Source organism: Triturus cristatus, chromosome 8 (assembly GCF_964204655.1).
Source record: "Triturus cristatus chromosome 8, aTriCri1.1, whole genome shotgun sequence".
Classification (NCBI taxonomy): Eukaryota; Metazoa; Chordata; class Amphibia; order Caudata; family Salamandridae; genus Triturus; species Triturus cristatus.
The window spans coordinates 1,677,252,668-1,677,274,876 of NC_140591.1; the positions used below are offsets into that span (position 1 = coordinate 1,677,252,668).

The 22,209-nt window shown below is 50.7% G+C and overlaps 1 protein-coding gene across 3 annotated transcripts in view; it reads left to right on the top strand.

Moving 5' to 3' along the window:
* The window catches only part of LOC146808571 (E3 ubiquitin-protein ligase TRIM39-like), a 124,744-nt gene that overhangs the window by 74,275 nt on the left and 28,260 nt on the right, over window positions 1–22,209 (top strand). For all 3 annotated transcript variants that reach the window (XM_085623593.1, XM_085623594.1, XM_085623595.1), the window contains 2 exons: window positions 2,577–2,692; window positions 18,113–18,139. In XM_085623593.1, coding sequence (XP_085479719.1) covers window positions 2,577–2,692; window positions 18,113–18,139 — 143 coding nt within the window. The remainder of the gene's footprint in view (window positions 1–2,576; window positions 2,693–18,112; window positions 18,140–22,209) is intronic.

Sequence of the window (22,209 nt, forward strand, 5' to 3'; positions counted from 1 at the left end):
TAAGGCCGAGACATCTGAAAACAGAGTCTATTTGCATTTCCAAGTGAATACGTAGCCTCAAAAGCATGTTGAGAGAGGAGGTATCTAATATTAGAATCTAATGGTATAAGTTCTACATATTTGTCCATCTCTCACATCCGGTATGCGTGCATAAGTGGGATTTTTCCATAAATGATACAGACTCGTACCAGGAAACAGCTTTGACAAAGAGGCAGATTATAACTTTATAAAACAATAATAACTTAGGTAAATTTTTACCATTTGTACTTATACTCTTTTTAACTCACATTTTAAAAGGTATTTTTTGTCAAACAAGTTTAAATTCTTAAATTAGCTTTTATGACTTCTAAAACAAGCATGTCCAACTTAAAAAAGTTGTTACGCGTTTTATAAAGTTGAAATAGTTAGTGACCCTGTTCCAAAGTTGGAAGGTCCAGATTGGCTTTAGATCATGTGATTGGACTGGAGCCTCGTCCTCCTCCTTACCCTGGGGAGATGTACTCCACCTCTCAGATTAAACTCCTGCATCCAGAGTTGTACCCTTCAGCCACCCGCCAGAGGGCACCCTTGTGCCACCCTCCAGCCACCCGCTAGAGTGCACCCTTGTGCCACCCTTCAGCCACCCGCCAGAGTGCACCCTTGTGCCATCCTTCTGCCACCTGCCTGAGTGCACCCTTGTGCCATCCTTCTGCCACCTGCCAGAGTGCACCCTTGTACCATCCTTCTGCCACCTGCCAGAGTGCACCCTTGTGTCATCCTTCTGCCACCTGCCAGAGTGCACCCTTGTGTCATCCTTCTGGCACCTGCCAGAGTGCAACCTTGTGTCATCCTTCTGGCACCTGCCAGAGTGCAACCTTGTGTCATCCTTCTGGCACCTGCCAGAGTGCACCCTTGTGCCATCCTTCTGGCATCTGCCAGAGTGCACCCTTGTGCCATCCTTCTGCCACCTGCCAGAGTGCACCCTTGTGCCATCTTTGTGCCACCTGTCAGAGCGCACCCTTGTGCTATCCTTCTGCTCCCTGCCAGAATGCACCCTTGTGCCATTCTTCTGCCACCTGTCAGAATGCACACTTGTGCCATCATTCTGCCACCTGCCAGAGTGCACCCTTGTGCCATTTTCCTTCTGCCACCTGCCAGAGTTCACTCTTGTGCCATCCTTCTGCCACCTGTCAGAATACAACTTTATGCCATCTTTCTGCCAGAGTGCACCCATGTGCCATCCTTCTGCCACCTGCCAGAATGCACTCATGTGCCATCCTTCTGCCACCTGCCAGAGTGGTACCCTTGTGCCATCCTTCTGCCACCTGCAAGAGTGGTGCCTTTGCGCCATCCTTCTGCCTCCTGGCAAAATGCTACTTTGTGCCATCCATCTGTCTCCCGCCAGAATGCAACTTTGTGCCATCCTTCTGCCACCTGCCAGAATGGTACCCTTGTGCAATCCTTCTCCCACCTGCCAGAGTGCACCCTTGTGCCGCCCTTCTGCCACCTGCCAGAGTGCCACCCTGAACTATCCTTCTGCCACCTGCCAGAGTGCACCCTTGTGCCATCCTTCTGCCACCTGCCAGAGTGCACCCTTGTGCCATCTTTGTGCCACCTGTCAGAGCGCACCCTTGTGCTATCCTTCTGCTCCCTGCCAGAATGCACCCTTGTGCCATTCTTCTGCCACCTGTCAGAATGCACACTTGTGCCATCATTCTGCCACCTGCCAGAGTGCACCCTTGTGCCATTTTCCTTCTGCCACCTGCCAGAGTTCACTCTTGTGCCATCCTTCTGCCACCTGTCAGAATACAACTTTATGCCATCTTTCTGCCAGAGTGCACCCATGTGCCATCCTTCTGCCACCTGCCAGAATGCGCTCATGTGCCATCCTTCTGCCACCTGCCAGAGTGGTACCCTTGTGCCATCCTTCTGCCACCTGCAAGAGTGGTGCCTTTGCGCCATCCTTCTGCCTCCTGGCAAAATGCTACTTTGTGCCATCCATCTGTCTCCCGCCAGAATGCAACTTTGTGCCATCCTTCTGCCACCTGCCAGAATGGTACCCTTGTGCAATCCTTCTCCCACCTGCCAGAGTGCACCCTTGTGCCGCCCTTCTGCCACCTGCCAGAGTGCCACCCTGAGCTATCCTTCTGCCACCTGCCAGAGTGCACCCTTGTGCCATCCTTCTGCCACCTGCCAGAGTACACCCTTGTGCCATCCTTCTGCCTTCTGCCAGAGTACACCCTTCTGCCATCCTTCTGCCACCTGTCATGGTGCACCCTTGTGCCATCCTTCTGCCACCTGCCAGAGTGGGACCCTTATGCCATCCTTCTGCCTCCTGCCAGAGTGGTACCCATGTGTCATTCTTCTGCCTCCTGCCAGAGTGGTACCCATGTGTCATTCTTCTGCCTCCTGCCAGAGTGGTACCTATGTGTCATCCTTCTGCCTCCTGCCAGTGTGGTACCCTTGTGCCATCTTTCTGCCAGAGTACACCCTTCTGCCATCCTTCTGCCACCTGCCAGAGTGCACCCTTGTGCCTTCCTTCGGCCTCCTGCCGGTCGATAGTTTCATTGTGTGGCATCTGTTTCTCTCTCCTTTAGATTCCAAACACTGAAGGACATTAAGCAGCGACTAGGTTCGAAGGAGCAGGCGAAGATCCTGCGCTACTTCGGTGAAGAATCTGCTGAGATTCAGAAAAGTATCATCGAATCCTTGGGTGAGTAAACCCGGCTATGAACTTCACTGCAATATCTGCTGAGACCTTGTGTTCACCTGCCGCATGGTGGACACCACTTGAGCATTGTCATGAATCTGGGACCAGGTGTACATCTTAGCAGGACTGACCCTGTGTGTTTCTTTTTTTTTTTTTTGATGGAAGGATTTTCAGAAAGATAGTAGCTTTGTCCGCATGGGGTGTAGGAGTGGGCCTTGTCACAAGCTGGTGCTTCCCGAAGAGGAGCATCCTCGTGGTACCCGGGTCAAGCATGTTTTGTAATGTGAAGATGCTCAATGCAGGATAAGCGTTTTACTAAACATATCTTAAACTGTTCCGAGGCACTGGGAAAAGCATACCTAGCCTAAACTAGCCTTGATTCCCACTTTCAAAGCTGGTCTTCCACATGTCTCCTGGCACCTTGCCAGCATGGTGCAAAGGCATGCATGGGAAGCAGTCTTATCCAGCACCCCATAAACCTCAAATACACACAAAAAACTGAAGTAAACTCGCTGGGTGCTTCGGCTTTTAAGGATTGAAATCTGGAACCCATCGAACCCAAGCCCATCAGGGCTCCAATCTACTACCACAGCATCCCTGCCAGTGTGCAACCCACCCAGAGGAAGAACCTTATTCTGAGAATCCACAAACTCTAGAGCACACACTCCAGACCCATCTGCTCTATCACAGGTTCTTAACAAGCATTGTCATAGCCAATAGGTTTCACCTTTGGGACCTTATAAGTGTTTAGCCATGCAACAGTTGCATAACTAAATACTTATAAGGTCCCAAAAGCGAGACCTATTGGCTATGCCAAGCGGCCGTGCAGCCGTGAAAGTGATCGCGATCAAACATCAAAGCGGCCGCGAAAGTGAAAGTAATCGCGGTCAAGCGCGCACCCGCGCACATGCACTGTAGCTCTAGGCTGGCCTGGTAGCACTTTTTGGAGCCCTCTCAAAAAGTCTCGCCATTCCAGAAAATGCGCTGGGTCAGGCGAGACCTAAAAAGGGCTCCACACCTTGGTCCACCTCCCCACCCACTCCCAGTTCTAGGACTGCAACTTCCCAGAGCCAGATGAACTGACGCCCCTGAAACAACAAACCCTAAATACAGACCAGCAGGGTTGGTCGTGGAATGGAGCAGGGACAGCTCTCTAATCCTTACAGTGAACATGGCCCCTACAACCAATAGACTGCATCATAGAGCTATGTGCAAAGTACACTCTGGAAACACAACTGTTCATACTGTGTTATTGTCTACACAATGCGCTTTTGTACTGTGAGAAACGCTGTACCTCGGCACTCGTAATATTTATTTCTCAAGTCTTAGACAATAAGCATATCGTTTTATCCTATTCTCAATATGGCTACTTTTGGAAGGCGGACCCCGAGGAGTCGGCGAGACCACCAAGGGGGGCCCTCCCACTGCACGAAGTAGCCGAGCGCTGCAGAGAAGCCTCCTGAGAGATCCTTCCCCTATCACGTACTAGCACAGTAACACCACCACACAGGACTCAAGGAGGTTGTCTCAAGACGAGCAATTCTTTATCAGCACTTAAAGGTTACGGAATCAATATTTACACGAAAGGGATCGAGGGATCCACCAAAAGTCTCAGTGTCTCTTTGGAAGGGTAGGGGTAGCGGGACAGTCTTTGGCAGGAGCTCGGTACGAGGGTACCTGGGGCCCAGTTCTTATCCTCAAGCTGGAGGACCTCCGGATCTCGGAGGGGTCGAGCCGCGACGGCGTCAGCAGGGCTCTGGCGTTCAGTTCGTGGAGAGCCGCGATTCAATCAGCAGGGCTCTCAAGATGGTTTCTGCTCAGCTCGAGCCGCGACGTCGTCAGCAGGGCTCCGAGGAAGGTCTCAGCGAGGTGGGGCCGCGACAGCGTCTGCAGGGCTCCGATGTTCCAGGTGGTTCAGAAAGGGTTCACAAGAGGGAGCCGCGACGCAGTCAGCAGGGCTCGTGATGGTTCCGACAAGAGTTCTTCTCCGTAGGGTCAGCCGCGATTCGATCAGCAGGGCTCTCGACTCCGGGATACAACTGCCGATCTGTGGCGGGGTCGCCCCAGATATAGGTCTGGAGCCCTTTGATGTCCGGACCCTTGCGCCCGGGGGGGCGGAGAGGCCGGGTGGAGGTGGCCAGACGCCCAGCAGGAGAGGCGCCAGGCCCAAGAGAGTTGCAGGGCGATCCCACCTAAGGATGGGAGGACAGTTGGGGGTCTCATCGATACTGTCCTCCGTCGGGGGCGGTGAATGGTTCAGGTGGCACCCCCTGGCCAGTTCTTGGTGCCTCGATGTCGGGGCTTTGCTGAGGCCGAGGCCGGGTTGAGCGGGGTCGCGGCGGCTGGCGCCCAGAGTCACGTGGATGCCAACAAGATGGCGGAGCCCCGAGGGGTATGTGACCTCGTGCTGCTCGGGATGAGGGGTATCTGTGCAGTTTGGAAGGGTGGCCCGTGAAGGCCGGGGCGGGGAACGGGCACAATCCACGGGGGTAAGGACCACGCCACGAGGCCGGGTCCAACAGCTACTCACAGGAAACACCAGCCTTGATAAATGATTTCAACAAAGCCATTTAATTTCCAATGACAATGCTCCACTCAACAATAAAATATCCTGTCTTAATAATTTATATAGGTCAATCCAGCATAATTAAATAGATTGCATAACATGGCATTGGTACGATTGATATATGGAGGTCCTGTTTTTGAAGCCTCCTTGATGACCGAGGATGATGGCAGCTGACACGTGTTTAGTTACTAATGTAACTTCTTCAAGGCTCGAGTCCTTAGAAATTGCAGTTTTCAAAAACTGATCAAACGAGCACTTAAAGACTATAAAGTTTTCTCAAGGAAATTCAGGAGACCCTTGTGACAAGTGGTACCGGTATCGGAAAAGTCGTTGATGAAGTACACATCACGCAGAATAGATCCCGGAAAGGTTCTGGAAAGGGTATATCCAGTCTCCAATAATTAACAAGTATTCACTGACGTGTACTAGTTACCCCACTTGAGTAGAGAGAAGATGCATACTTACTTATGTGGGACTGGGTCTGACGTAGTGACATATGGCGGGATACAGCAGGATCGCCGTTAACAGGGGCATATCACAGCCCTGTTAGACTTGGCATCTTTTGGCGTGTTTTCGCTGAGTTTTTGTTTTCTGCCCTCCCGGTTTTGACTCTGTTTTTGCTGGTGTAACGTTTCTGCGCGCTTTTCGCACTGCTGATCAGCGGTAAAGTGCTGGTAATCCTGTGGTAATTTGTGTTATGATTGGATGTTCGACGTACTTGTCAGTCCCCAGTAACGGGCACTGCGGGTGCCGGGGCTTGTGAGTCGACCACTACTTGGGGGCATGCAGCACGGATTGTGCCACCCACGTACGTAGTCAGAAAAAGGTGAATGAAGTTTGGTATGCCTGAACTCAGCGTCTAAAGATGCAGCCTTTAGCGAGGGTGCTCTTTTCATTCGGAGTTCATAAAGGCCACTTTTAGAAAGTGGATAGTAGTTTGCTCGGTCTATCAGTGTGCCATTGCTGGAATGTGGATTGCCTACAGATGGCTAGAAAGCAGGGTGGCTCCCAATAGTCTAGTTAGGTCAGGAAAGGGCTAAATAGACCTGGGTTGTGATGGGGGGGATAAGGGAGGAGATTTCCTTGCACCTCAAAGGACCTGGTCTGTCAAAGCCGTATCCACCTCCTGCCAGGAATTCACGCCAGAGAAGGCCCAACTGGTTCTGGACGGACACAGACACCCTCTGCCTGGAAGATCGAAGGATTTTTGTGTACAAATACTGTGGCCCAGACCCCTGAACTTTAAAACTCATCTGAATCCAGAAGACTGCCAAGAAAAAGAGCCGGAGAAGCTGCAAGAAGGAACGACTGCTTTGCTGGGCCGACCTACAGTGGCTGCTTCTGTCTTGGGCAGTGAAAGGCCTGAACTGGACTTTCTGCAACCGCATTGGTGAGACTTTCCAAGGGCTTGAAGTAGAGCTTGCCCCCTGTTCACGGAGTCTCAGGAACTTCAAAGACTCCAGGTTCTTCGACCTGCAGCACTGGGGACTGTGTTTTGTACTGCAACCTGAAGAACACCACCTCGACGACGCCTACGATGACCCTGCCGACCCAGTGTCCCAAAGGCACCGAAGAGGGCACCACCACAATGCCGCACCGTGACCCTGGTCTCACTGATTGCGCCTGCTGATGCCATCTCCGAGCCGCTGCTCGCACCGCGACCTGTGGGCACCACACTCTACACCGCCTCGCTACACAACACCGTCATGGCCTTCCTGACGCCACCATTTCCCGCCAAAATCGATGCCGCAGTTTGCACTGTGGTTCGGGGGCACCGCTCGCAAGTTACACAATGCACCACCCTCATCCCAGACAGCAGCCTTGGCCCACCAACGCCGGTGTCACCGACTCCAGTTCATCAGCCGACGACAGCACTTCAGCAACGACAACGCCGCTGCTTGCACCACGACCTGGTAGCACCGTGACGAGCACCGTCTCCATCTCGCACCACGACCCTGGTCTCACCGACGACGCCATCTGACGCCGCCACAAGCCGCTGCTTGCACCGTGACTTGGGGGCACCGCACGCCGCACCGTTGCACTTCGCACCGCAACACCCGATACCTGTTGGCGCCAGCACTCCTGATCCCATCAGAAAGGTGCTCGACCTGCAAAGCAAGTGACTTTCAAGGGCCCCATCGCACTGCATCTCTGAAAGGTACTGTTTGAGGGTCTTCCCGACTACGTAGCTGGCCTGCAACCCCACGGTCAGCCAGAACTGTTTTTGGATTTGTGTGTTCACGACGCCGTGGTAGCCCAGACGGAGCTATCACCACAAGGAACTCTTTTTAATCAAGGTATTTTTGAACTGTGATCTTTTAAGCATAGTATTGTGAATTGTTATCGTTTTTGGTCTTGTTTTAATTGTATAAAAATATTGGATATTTTTCTAAACTGGTGTGGTGTCCTTTTGTAGTGCGTACACTGTATTACTGGTGGTTATGTGCAAATACTTTACACACTGCCTTTAAGATAAGCCTGGCTGCTCGTGCCAAGATACCAAGGGGGTGAGCAGGCGTTATTTTAGACGTGTAACGCCCTTATTCTGACTAGAGTGGTGATTTTTGCCTGGCTTTGGCCCACACCCTAGCCTACCAAAAATCCCATTTCTAACATTGGTTGGCAGCGGTGAGGATAGGACTTGTGTTTTCACTTGACTTACATTGATTGGTGTGCACTACTGCCATTGCGCAGACCATTACGTGCAACATACTAACCAGTTTTCTTTTTGGCCGATTTTTGTGATCTTGCCAGATGAACTTTCTGCTTCATCATGCCAGGATCTATAGCATCATCTGTCGCATCCATGGACATTGCCTTTGAGGAGGATAGGTTGGAGCTCTAGACTGTGAGAATTGAAGTCTGTTTGCAAAAACCTAAAAGTCCAAATCAGAGGCCTCACTAAGAAGGACGAGCTACAAAAGGCGCCGAGGGCCCGAGTAGCAGCCAGAGACGCCAGTTGGCAATCTGGTGACCTTAGTGGAGAGGCGGGGGTGCCTAGTCCTAGGAAGGATGTGCTTTTGGGAGGGTGGGAACCCTTCCGGCCAGGCAGCAGTAGCCTGTCCTCAGAGGAGCTGGAGGACAGGCAGGAAGCAAAAAAGTTAGAGTTGTAAAAACTCAGGATGGAAAGTGAGAGGGAAGACAAAAGAATAGCCATGGAGGAAAAGAAAATAATGTTAGACCATGAAGTTAGAATGAAGGAGCTGGATCGAGAGAAATGAACCAGCTCAGAAGGTGGCAGCAAGTCGTCAAGACAGACCGACCGAATCGTGCACATCCCAAAGAATGTGGGCAGAGAGTTCAAGAAGGGGGATGACATACAGAGGTGGTTTCAGGGTTACGAGGCAGCGATACACATGAATGGGGTCCCTGAGGAGAATTGGGGAGCAGGATTGTGGTCTCTGTTTCCAGAGGAAGCCAGGGATACTTTGACAGCTTTGGTTAGGGGGCCTAACCTCATCTATGCTGATAGGAAGGAAGTCCTCCTTACTAGATATGGTCTCACTCCTGAAATGTACAGGGATCAGTTTAGGTCCTGGAAGAAATCTGATGCCAACCCTTGGCTGGAATGTGTGGATGGGTTTTGTCGATCGTTGGATGGCTGGGTGAAGGGCAGTAATGTGACAGCTTTTAAGGGGCTCTACAATTTGATTGCGTGGGAGCACCTGTCCAGTCTATTTTTTGCAGATCTGTGCCAGCACCTAGTAGATAGTAAGTTGACTGACCCCCAGTAAGCTTGCTATGGAGTCGGACCGCTGGGTGAGTACCAGGGTCCACAAGATAGCGTTTGGGGGAGACTCAGCCAAAGGTGGGCAGGGTCCCCAGCCGAAAAGTGGGGGGGAGAAGGGTAAAACACAGGAGTTCTCGAAAGGGCCCCAAAATAACACCCAGGGTAAAGGTGCCCATTCCCCTGGAGATAAGAAACCAGGGGTCTCGACAGGAAAGCCTGCCGAGACCGGCCCCCGCAAATGTTTTGCATGTGACCAGGTGGGGCACATGAAGGGAGACCCTAGGTGCCCAAAGGGGACACAGCCACCCACCGGTGGACTGTCCAAAGTATTGGCTGGCGTAGCACTTGGGGAGGATGAGGAGTCCCAACTGGAGGGTGGGGACCCAGCAGAATTGATCCTCGTCTCACTAGGGGACAGGGAGATGGTCCCAGGTGCCCCCTAACATGAAGAAATACAGCATCAACAGGAAAAGGGTAGAGGCTCTCAGGGATACTGGAGCCAGTGTGACCTCAGTCCGGTGTCACCTAGTTCCTGAAATGCAAGTAGTCCCTGGTGCATTCCACCAGTTGATTGCAGTCGACAATTCAGAGCCCCATTGTCTGGTGGCGCAGGTTACCTTGGAGTGGGGGGGGGGGGGTCTCAGGTCCTTTAAGGGTAGTTGTGAGCCCTTCCATGCCTGTCAATTGTCTGCTCGGTAACGACCTGGAGCAGTCCGTATGGAAGGATGTTGAGCTCAGGTCCCACTTGGAAATGCTGGGGTTGCCAGAGTGGGCCTGCGTGTCCATTCGGTCGATGGCAGCCAAAGAGGGTGATCAGGGGGCCCGGAGCCTGTAACAGTGGCCCTGGTCCCTGCCAAGAGAAAGGGCAAGGGGCACAGGAAGCCAGTCCCTGAGGAGGCAGACCTCGAGGGGGACACCCCGGTACCTACAGGGGAGCAGGTAGCTGAACTGGGGGACATCTCTGAGCTGACCCATTGGCAGCAACAACAGGGTCCCACCAGGGAGGAGTTCTGCCGGGAGCAGAAAGAGTGCCCTTGTCTGGAGGGTCTACGGCAGCAGGCTGCAGCCCAGGCGACTAGTGATCAGTCCGGATCACATTGGATATATTGGGAGAATAATCTCCTGTACAGCGAGCCGAAGGTCACAGAACCTGGGTCAGCCCGTGTGCTGGTGGTACCCCAGTGCTTCTGGACCTTCCTACTGGGTCTGGCTCACGCCGTGCCTTTGGCAGCACATTTGGGGCAGGACAAGACCTTTGACCGGCTTGTCAGCCACTTCTTCTGGCCTCAAATGCGAAGGCAGTCGTTTGTGCATTGTCGGTCTTGCCAAACTTGCCAGGCAAGTGAGAGTGGGAGGAAGGTCAAAGCTCCTCTCCAACCGTTCCCCCGTGGTGGGGACACCCTTTGAAAGGGTAGGGATGGACATCGTGGGGCCACTGGACCCCAAGACAGCCATGGGCAACAGGTACATTCTGGTCTTGGTGGACCCTCTCAGGACAATGACGGCGCCAGGTGTGGTCCGGGTGTTAATGGGGATCTTTTCCCACGTGGGGTTCCCCAGAGAGGTGGTTCCCGACCGGGGAACTAATTTCATATCGAAGTATGAGACATCCCTGTGGAAGGAGTGTGGTGTTACATACAAGTTCACCACTCCTTACCACCCCCAAGGTAACGGTCTGGTGGAAAGGTTCAACCAGACCTTAAAAGGCATGATTAAGGGTCTCACTGAACCCATGAGGCGTATGTGAGATGTCCTCTTACCGTGCCTTCTCTTTGCTTATAGAGAGGTACCCTAGAAGTCTCTCGGGTTCAGTCCCTTTGAACTTTTGTATGGCCACCCCGTGCGGGTACCTCTAAGCTTGGTGAAGGAAGGCTGGGAGGCCGCTCCCAGGAAGACACCACAGGATGTGTTCAGCTACATGCTGGCCTTCCGCAACCAAACTGCCTGCTTCAGGAAACTCGCTCAGGCGAACCTCGAGGCCAGCCAGGAAGAGATGAAGAAGTGGTATAACCAGAATGCCACTCTGGTCGAATTTCAACCTGGACAGAAAGTGTGGGTCTTGGCCCCTGTGGAACCTTGTGCCTTGCAGGACAAGTGGATGGGGCCCTTTGAGGTGGTGGAGCACAAAAGTGAGGTCACCTACCTGGTGGATTTGCAGACTCCTCGGAACCCGTTACGGGTCCTCCATGTGAACCGCCTCAAACCCCACTTCGAGAGGTCCAAGTGACCATGCTCTTGGCGACAGACGATGCGGAGGAAGCGGAGATTGAGCCTCTCCCGTACCTCCGGTCTGCCCAAGAGGGGGATGGGTCGGTCGATAGTGAGACCCTCTCCCCGGCCCTGACCGCTGAGCAACAGAGCGAGTGTCGCCAGATGTTGGGGCACTTTGCCTCCCTGTTCTCCTTGACCCCAGATGTTACTCACTGGTGTACCCATGATGTGGATACCGGTGACAGCCCCCCGGTAAAACATAAGATTTATCGGTTGGCTGACCGGGTCAAGGCAGCATCAAAGAGGTCTCGAAGATGTTGGCGTTGGGGGTGGTCGAGCCATCCAGCAGCCCCTGGGCCAGCCCCGTGGTCTTGGTCCCGAAGGCAACGCCGCCCGGTGCTGCCCCGGAACTGCGGTTCTGCATGGACTATCGGGGGCTCAATGCTGTCTCGTGGACTGACGCCCACTCAATCCCCGAGCTGATCAGCTCATGGACCAGTTGGGAACAGCCAGATTCCTGAGTACGTTCGATATAACGTCAGGGTACTGGCAGATCGCTCTAACTGAGGAGGCCAAAGAAAAATCTGCATTCTCGACCCCGGGCGGGCAATACCATTTCCTTTCCATGTGATGCCCTTCAGCTTGAAGAATGCCCCAGCCACTTTCAGAGGTTGGTCAACCAGGTGTTGGCTGGGCTGGAGGAATTCAGCAACACGTACCTGGACGACATCGCGTGTTCAGTTCCAGTTGAGACGAACATCTGCAACACCTCGGCGAAGTGTTGAGGGCGCTGCAGACAGCAGGCCTCACGATTAGGGCCAGTAAGAGCCAGATCGGGCTGGAGTTGGTGGTGTACTTGGGACACCAGGTAGGGAGCGGCCAGGTGGCACCCCTACAACCCAAGATTGACACCATTCTGGCTTGGGAGCCCCCCAAGACCCAGACCGAAGTGAGGGCCTTCTTAGGACTCACCGGATACTACCGGAGGTTTGTTAAGGGGTATGGCACCATCGTGGCCCCCATAACTGAGCTGACTTCCAAGAAGCAGCCAAAAAAGGTGATCTGGACTGAGTCCTGCCAGAAGGCGTTTGATACCCTGAAGGCTGCCATGTGTACGGCCCCCATGCTCAAGGCTCCCGACTTCTCCAAGGAATTTGTCGTGCAGACCGACGCGTCAGAGCATGGAGAGGGAGCGATGCTCTCACAACTGAACGAAGAGGGCCTAGATCAGCCAGTAGTATTCCATAGCAGGAGACTACTCCCCAGGGAGCAACGGTGGAGTGCTATAGAAAGGGAAGCGTGGTCTAGGCCCTGAAGAAGCTGAGGCCCTACCTGTTTGGGACTAACTTCCGGGTTCAGACTGACCACTGGCCCTTCAGGTGGTTAATGCAGATGAGGGGAGAATCCAAAACTGCTGAGGTGGTCCATCTCCCTTCAGGGAATGGACTTCACGGTGGAACACCGTCCTGGGACAGAACATGCCAACGCAGATGGCCTGTCCCAGTTCTTCCGCCTTAGTGAGGAGAACTCCCAGGCGTGTGGGTAGTTCCCTCTACTTTCAGCTGGGGGGGACATGTGTTAGACTTGGCATCTTTTGGCGTGTTTCCCCCGAGTTTTTGCTTTCTGCCCTCCTGGTTTTGACTCTGTTTTTGCTGGTGTAACGTTTCTGCGCGCTCTTCGCACTGCTGGTGCTCCTGTGGTAATTTGTGTTATGATTGGATGTTCAATGTACTTGTCAGTCCCCAGTAAAGGGCACTGCGTGTCCCGGGGCTTGTGAGTCGATCGCTACTCATGGGCCTGCAGCACGTATTGTGCCATCCACGTATGTAGCCCGAAAAACTTATAAGTGAATGAAGTTTGGTATGCCTGAACTCAGCGTCTAAAGACGCAGCCTTTAGCGAAGGTGCCTATTTCATTCTGAGTTCATAAAGGCCAATTTTAGAAAGTGGGTATTAGTTTTCTCGGTCTTTCCGTGTGCCTCTGCTGGTATGTGGATTGCCTACAGATGGCTAGGAAGCAGGGTGGCTCCTGATAGTCTAGGTATGTCAGGAAAGGGCTAAATAGACCTGGGTTGCGATGGGGGGAAGAGGGAGGATTTTCCTTGCACCTCAAAGGACCTGGTCTGCCTCTGACAAAGCCGTCTCCACCTCCTGCCAGAAATTCACGCCAGAGAAGGCCCAACTGGTTCTGGCCAGACACAGACACCCCCTGTCTGGAAGATCAAAGGATTTTTGTGTACTGGGGGCCCAGACCCCTGAACTTTAGAACTCATCTGGATCACGAAGACTGCCAGGAAAAAGAACCGGAGAAGCTGCAAGAAAGAACGACTGCTTTGCTGCGTGCTTTGCTGGGCCGACCTACAGAGGCTGCTTCTGTCTTGGGCAGTGAAAGGCCTGAACTGGACTTTCTGCAACCGCATTGGTGAGACTCTCCAAGGGCTTGAAGTAGAGCTTTCCCCCTGTTCACGGAGTCTCAGGAACTTCAAAGACTACAGGTTCTTCGACTCGCAGCACTGGGGACTGTGTGTTTCGTACTGCAACCCGAAGAACACCACCTCGACGACGCCTACGATGACCCTACGACGACCCTGCCGACCCCGTGTCCTGAAAGCACCGCAGAGGGCACTGCTGTAACACTGCACCGCAACCCTGGTCTCACCGACGATGCCTGCTGAAGCCATCACCGAGCCGCTTCTCGCACCGTGACCTGTGGTCAACGCACTCTGCACCACCTTGCTACATGACAACGCAGTGGCCTTCCTGATGCCGCCACTTCCCGCCAAAATCGATGCCGCTGTTTGCACCGTGGTTCGGGGGCACCGCTCATAAGTTACACGACGCACCGTCCTCATTCCACACCGCAGCCTTAGCCCACCGACACCAGTGTCGCCGACGACCGCGCTTCAGCAACGACGACGCTGCTGCTTGCACAGCGACCTGCTAGCACCATGACGAGCACCGCCTCCATCTCGCACCGCGACCCTGGTCTCACCGACGATGCCATCTGATGCCACCACCGAGCCGCTTCTCGCACCACGACCTGGGGGCACCGCACGCCACACCGCTGCTCTTCGCACCGCAGCACCCGATGCCTGTTGGTGCCAACGCTCCTGATCCCATCAGAAAGGAGCTCGACCTGCAACGCGAGTGACTTCAAGGGCCCCATCGCCCTTCATCTCTGAAAGGTACAGTTTGCGGGTCTTCCCGACACCGTAGCTGGCCTGCGACCCCGCAGTCAGACAGAACTGTTTTTGGATTTGTGTGTTCACGACGCCGTGGTAGCCCGGATGGAGCTATCCCCACAAGGAAGTCTTTTTAATCAACGTATTTTTGAACTGTGATCTTTTAAACCTAGTATTGTGTATTTTTGTCGTTTTTGGTCTTGTTTTAATTATATAAAAATATTGGATATTTTGTAGTGCGTACACTGTATTACTGTTGGTTATGTGCAAATACTTTACACACTGCCTCTAAGATAAGCCTGGCTGCTCGTGCCAAGCTACCAAGGGGGTGAGCAGGGGTTATTTTAGACGTGTAACTCCCTTATCCTGAGTGGTGATTTTTGCCTGGCTTTGGCCCACGCCCTAGCCTACCAAAAATCCCATTTCTAACAGGCACATTTTGGCCCATAACCACTACAAACTGTTAATATAGGTAGAAGTCTGTCTACGCTGCAAATTAAACTTATAACGTTTTCCCAAAAAATGTGTTCTTAAAACAGACATCTTCACTCTACTCAAGTAGGGTAACTACCACACGTCAGTGAATACGTGTTAACTATTGGAGACTGGATATACCCTTTACAGAACCTTTCCGGGATCTATTCTGCGTGATGTGGACTTCATCAATGACTTTTTCGATACCAGTACCACTTGTCACAAGGGTCTCCTGAATTTCCCTGAGAAACTGTTATAGTCTTTACATGCTCGTTTGCTAATTTTTTGAAACTGCAATTCCTAAGGACTCAAGCCTTGAAGAAGTTACATTAGTAACGAAACGCTGCCATCATCCTCTGTCATTAAGGAAGCTTCAAGAACAGGACCTCCGTATGTCAATCGTACCAATGCCGTTTTATGCAATCGATTTAATTATGCTGGATTGACCTATATAAATTATTAAGACCGGATATTGTATTGTTGGGTGGAGCATTGTCATTGGAAATTAAATGGCTTTGTTGAAATAATTTCTAAAGACTGGTGTTTCCTGTGAGTATCCATATTGAGAATAGGATAAATCGATGTGCTTACTGTCCAAGAATTGAGAAATAAATATTAAGAGTGCCGAGGTACAGCGTTTCTCTCAAATACGACACAGGGCTTCAGATGAACTTCCATGTAGTGACATCCTTGGTAGTGGGGTGTTTTTTGTTACCTTGAGGGGCACCAACACTGTTAATTCTTTATTTCCTAGTACTAATACAGGTGTTTTTTGGGATTTATGTGCTACTGTTGTTACCACCACTTCCCCGGTGTTTATGTTCGCATTTGTACTTTGCCGGCTTGGCACGTGGCTGAGAACAGGCCTGCTTTTCTCCAAGTCTCCACCTCCCTGTCTGTTCACTCCGTAAACCTGTATCTCCTGTCTTGACCCTCATCTTAGTATGAATGCCCTGTCTAAGAGCATGTTCCAAAACCCATGTAGACAGCTACTAACAAGTACCACTGCATGTCCTCAACACTTTCTTCACAAACGCCTCCTTGCCAAAGGCTCACTGGCAGCATGCAAATTCACAGAAAGCAGTGTAAGGTTTGCCACCGTCGGTGTCATGGCACCCTATGTGTGTTCATCTCGACTGGCCCAACCATAGATTCTTTTTGAATGAATCACCACCACCAGAGCGTCAAAGGACAACTGATTAATGGTCTCCACATTACTGGCACATTTCTATCTACTGTACTTCTACCTCCCTGTCACAGACATCTACACATTGTTGTTATATCCATGCACCCACGCCCAGCTGTAGCTCCAACCTGCATCAGAATTTGTGTGATGTAATCTGAATCCACCACCACAACAAGTGAACGCCACACCCAAGCTGCAGGGTGCTGACCAGCTCACTGTCTAATCAAGCATGATACACCCTCACTCCCACATCGACCCCCACCCCTGCACCCACCCCTGCCCCTTCCCAACATCCACCCCTGCCCCTTCCCAACATCCATCCCCACATCCACATCCATCCCCACATCCACCCCCTCATCCACATCCACCCCCACATCCACACCCACCCCCACATCCACATCAACCCCCGCATCCACACCCTCATCCACCCCCACACCCAACCCCACATCCATATCCAACCCAGATAACCACACCCTCTTCTACCCCCACATCCTCATCCACCTCCTCATCCACCTCCACACCCACATCCACCCTCACATATACATGTACTCTTCCAAATGGACGAGTCTGGAGTGTACAAATGCCACACCTGCTCACCACACACAGAGGCATACATACACTTTGTAACACAACGGCCAGCATGTCACATACCTGCCTCATGCCAAAACTTGCCTCTGCAGACCTGAATCTTTTTTTTTTTTTTTTCTCCTCGGAACGGTGAAGCAAAGCACACCCAGAGACAGGTATGCTGCATTGTAGATATAATTCAAAACAACAATCCTCTTGGTCCTTTGCAGAGTGAGGGTGGTAAACTTTAACTACAGGGGACCAAGGTACCTCACTTTGAAACTCTGTTGTAGGTGGTGGAGGCCAGTCACTGCCTTGAAACGCAAGCCTTGCTCAGCGGCAGCAGAACTGGGCACACCAGCTGTTAGACCTAAAATCCGTGGCATGGTTCTCCCCAAAACCTTTTGTCTTCATCCCTCCTGTTTTCTGAATTTCCTTTTTGTTGGCACTAGCACTCTGTGCACTTCACCACTGCCTACCTGTGCTAAAGTGCTCGTGTTCTCTTCGTAAAACATGGTCAAATTGGCTTACACCTTATTGGCACATTTGTTACTTATAAGTCCCCAGTATATGGTACTGCATGTACCAAGGGCCTGTAAAGTAAATGCTACTAGTGGGCCTACAGAACTCATTATGCCACCGGATAAAGCAACACTTAAAACATGTCTCATGTCTGCCATAGCTATTTTGACCTGGCAAAATAAACCTGTTGCAAGGCCTAAACCTTCTTTTTTCATACATATGTCACCCCTGAGGTAGGCCTTGAACAGCCCAGAGGTCAGAGCGTATTGTATTTCAAAAGTTTGACATGTTACATTTTACATTTCCACGTACTGATAAACTCCTGAATTCATTTTTTTTCTACTACTGTAAGGCCTACCCCTCACACAGGATAACACTGGGTTACCTTACAGGATTTTATTTATGAAAATAAAATTAAATAAATGCCCGTCATGGTGAGGGGGGCACAGTAATTTATATTTTACTGTCTCTCACCCTCAGGATTTGCCTGGTGGTGATAGACAGTAAAAAATTAAAAATGGTATCTCTGCCCAGGGGCGTAATACAGACCGATGCAGCCCCTGCAGCGCAGGGGGCCCCCAGTCAGTCCAATGCCAATAAACATCTCTGAGATATGGGAGACTCAGTGCCCATCATCAATTTTGTGGCGGGCCCCATCCCTTTGTGTTATGCCACTTTGTCCGCCCGCATCAAAATCAGTCGGGAGGACTATTGTCCTGATAGTATAAGTGCTTTGTCACTGTTGGGATGGAGTATGTATCCTGCCAAGATATAAATCTGGCCCTTAGTTCGCTGTGGAGCAGGGTCGGAGCCCCGGTCTCCTACTGTGACCTATAACGAACATATCCCGGAGAGCTCTCTTCATGAACAGACATTTCTCTGCCCCTCCACCTGTTTGTGTCATTTAACGGTGATTGCGCATTTGCTGTTTTTAAACTGTAATGTTTTTCCTGGTGTGATTGTCTCGTCTCCTCTTTAACTTCCAGAGTGGCGCCGGTGCTGTCTGTTTGCAAGTAAGTGACACTATTCCTTACTGACGCGACACACTCCCAGCTCTAGGTAAGTCAAACCAGTCTAGGTAAGTCAAACCAGTCCTACTTATGCGCCACACTCCCAACTCTAGGTAAGTCACACCAGTCCCCAGTAACACGCCACACTCCCAGCTCTCTGTAAATCACACCAGTCCTTACCAACATACCACACTCCCAGCAAGTCACACCAGTCCTTACCAACACGCCACACTCCCAGCTCTCTGTAAGTCACACCATTCCATACTGATGCACCACACTCCCAGCTCCTAGTAAGTCACACCAGTCCTTACCTACACGCCACACTCCCAGCTCTCTGTAAATCACACCAGTCTTTACCGACATGCCACACTCCCGGCTCTCGGTAAGTCACACCAGTCCTTACCAACACACCACACTCTCAGCTCTCTGTAAGTCACACCATTCCTTACTGAAGCGCCCACACTCTCACCTCTGGTAATTTACACCAGTCCTTACTAATGTGCCTCACGCCCACCCCGTCCTGGGATTCCCTAAGACTACAAACAAGTGGAACATAGGATTTCTGGGTTCTCACACACTGGTGTAGCCACAGGATTTCTGAGATCCCACTCACAGGTGTAGCCATCCAATGAGTGGTGTTTCACTCACAGGTATAGCCACAGGATGTCCATCTCACTCACAGTTGTAGCCACAGGATGCCTGGAATCTCCCTCACAGGTGTAGCTGTGGAATGCTGGGGTTTCACTCACAGGTGTAGCGACAGAATATATAGGATATCTACTCACAGGTGTAGCCACAGGATATTTGGCATCTACTCACAGGTGTAGCCACAAGATACTTGAAGTCTCACTAACAGCTGTTGCCACAGGATATTTGGTGCCGCACTCACAAGTGTAGCCACAGGATGTTTGATCACAGGTCTAGCCACAGGGTGTCTGCTATATACGCACAGGTGTAGCCACCGCATGTCTGGTATATGCCCACAGGTGTAGCCACCGCATGTCTGGTATATGCTCACAGGTGTAGCCACCGGATGTCTGGTATATGCTCACAGGTGTAACCCCAGGATATTTGGTATCTACTCACATGTGTAGCTACTGGAAGTCTGGTATTTCACTCAGTAGTAGCCACAGGATGTTTGGTACCTGTTCACATGTGTAGCCACAGGGCGTCTGGTATATACTCACAAGTGTAGCCAGAGGGAGTCTGCTGTTTCACTCACAGGTTTAGCCACAGGATATTTAGTATGAGCCACAGGTTGTCTGTGATCTCACTCACGTGTAGCCACAGGATGTCTGGTATCTACTCACAGGTGTACCTACAAGATATTTGGTGTCTCACTCACAGTCGTAGGCATAGGATGTTTGGTACTTGTTCACAGGTGTAGTCACAGGATGTCTGTGATCTCACTCCGTCATAGCCACAGGATGTTTGGTACTTGTTCACAGGTGTAGCCACAGGTTTTTTTTTTAGGTTTCGAAAGCTTTATTGAGGTAATAAACATAGTAAAACATCAATACAGATTATATGATGAGGGGTGACAATACTAGAATAAGATTAACAATAAGAAATGAATCACACCTCATTTGAAAAAATCTATACGAAGTCAAATGCATTTTTTATGATTATAAGAAAAGGAGGAGGAAAGGAGAGATAAGAAGAGAGAGGGAGAAGAGGGAAAGAGGAGAAAAGAAAAGGGTCTATTACAAGAAGAAAACAAGATGTGTAACAGTGAATAAATACACAATAACGAATGCATGTACAAGCTTAATTGTTCGACCTAGCAAGAAAAGAGGTTAAAGGCAACCATAACAAATCTTTTTTGATCAACAAAGCTGTAGAGTTAGCGAAAGCACGGTCAAGTCTATGATGATGGTATAGTAAATTCCACCAAGCTTGGAATGAAATTTTTGAAGTGTCTTTCCAGTTGATAGTAATAATTTGAAGAGTGATAGCAAAAAATAAATCATTACATTTACCCACAGTACCATGAACATCCAAAACCGAAGAACAACTGCTCAAAGAAACATGTGAAATCTCAAAAGGAACATTAATCGATAAAATATCATTCAATTTTAACCAAACTTGAGACCAAAAAAGCTTTAACTAGAGGGCAAAAGAAAAACATATGAAGGAAATCACTATTATTGTTCGGACAAGACCAACACTTCAGGGAGTCTATTAACTTAAATTTGTACATGTCACAAGAGGTGAGAAAAAGTCTTTTATAAAAATAATAAAAGGTCTGCGTGGTGCTGGCAGAACGTGAGGAGGTGTGAGTTTTTGTCCACAGGGAATCCCATGTGCCTAAAGGGATTTCTAGGGCTAGATCCTTTTCCCATATGAGCTCTAATTTGGATTTGGTCCAAATTTTCGAAGAATGTGATAATATTTTATATATAGTAGAGGCTTTGAATTGAGTAGAGAAATCAATGGAGGCAGGGAGAGTTTTTACAGGAGTACTCGTGGGAGAACCCTGAAGGGAAAGACGAGTGAGAGATTCCTTGAGTAGAGGATGGTGAAGGGCATCGAAAGAGGAAACCTTGTAGGAGGTTTGGAGATCTGAAAAATCCATAAAAGATCCATCTTTCATTAAATGTTGAGGTGTAATAATACCCTTGCCAATCCATTCTTTCCAAAATAAAGAACGTTTGTTAATCTTAATGGATTTATGATACCAAATTGGGGTGCGTAAAAAAGGGTCAGCAGAAGGTAAGTGAGAGTGAAGCAGAGAGGTAGTTATTGCTTTAGAGTGAATAAAAATAGGAGACCAGTAACGTTTAGGAGGTTGGGACAAGCAAACAGCAGAGATAAAAGAAAAAGGAGAATACTGAGCTTGCTCCAACAAGCTCCATGCTGTTAGAGGGTGTTAGACCTGGCACCTTGGCGTGAGTTTCCCTCCCACTTTTTGATGGTGTGCCTCGACTGTTTTGCTGGTGTTGTCCGCTCAGGGCACTGCGCCACGGCTAATCCGTGCCGCAGTGCAAGTGCTCCCTAAGTAAAGTGTACCTGTAATTGATGTCCATGATTGGTTTATTGGATTCACTGTCAGTCCCCAGTAAAGTGCACCAGGGGTGCCAGGGCTTGTGAATGCCAATGCTGCTGGTGGGCTTGCAGCGCTGGTTGCGCCACCCACGGAAGCGGCCTTGTAAAGTGTGTCCAGGGTCTGCCACCGCAGACCCTGTGCGCGGTCCGGGACCGTCGCGCTGACTGCGCAAGTGCCCCCACTTGCCAGTCCCTAAACCTTCCCTTACCTACATATTAGCCACCCCTCTGGTAGGCCCAAGGGCAGGGTGCATTGTAGGCATAAGGTAGGACATGCCCTGATGTGTGTGGCATGTCTTAGTAGTGAATTACAGCCATTTTCGTTCTTCACTATTGAAGGCTACCTGCTCTCCATAGGCCAGAATGGGCTGCCGGGATCACGCCAACGCTGTGACCCCAGTGGACTCAGAGAGCATGGTAGAAGTGTCAAGTTTAGTATGCCTGAACTCAGGATGATAAAATACTTCTTGTAGTCAAGTCTATTTTAATATCCTGGGTTTGTAAATACTACTTTTAGAAAGTTAGTATTTACTGACCTGACCATCTCAGTCCGCCTCTGCTGTGTGTATGTGTTCTGCCTGGCAACAGTAAGGAGCAGGGTTGGGGAATCCCCAGAGACAGGTTGGCTGCCAGGTGGTGGGTAGAGAGGTGACACCTGGATGGGTGGGAGGAGTACACCTTGACTCTTGAATAGACCTGTGCTCTGCCACCACAAAGCCGGCGCCGCCCCCTGCGGAGCGGCTGATGTCTCTGCCCTGCTGCTGAAAGGAAAGAGCAGAGTCACCATAACAAAGTGCTCCAGAACTGGACTGAGCCAGGCCTAGGCCCCCTGGCGCTAAAGAACAAAAGAATCATGGTATAAAAGTAGGAGCCTGGCTCCTAAGAAATCAGAATCCTGTTTACCACAAAGAACCTCTGCCCGACTAGAAGGAGAAGAAGACGCCGGAGGAGCTGGCCTGCTGCTTGCCTTGCTGAGAAAGGAGAGGAAGAGACTTACTGAAAAGACTTTGCTACTTTGTGCTTGAACA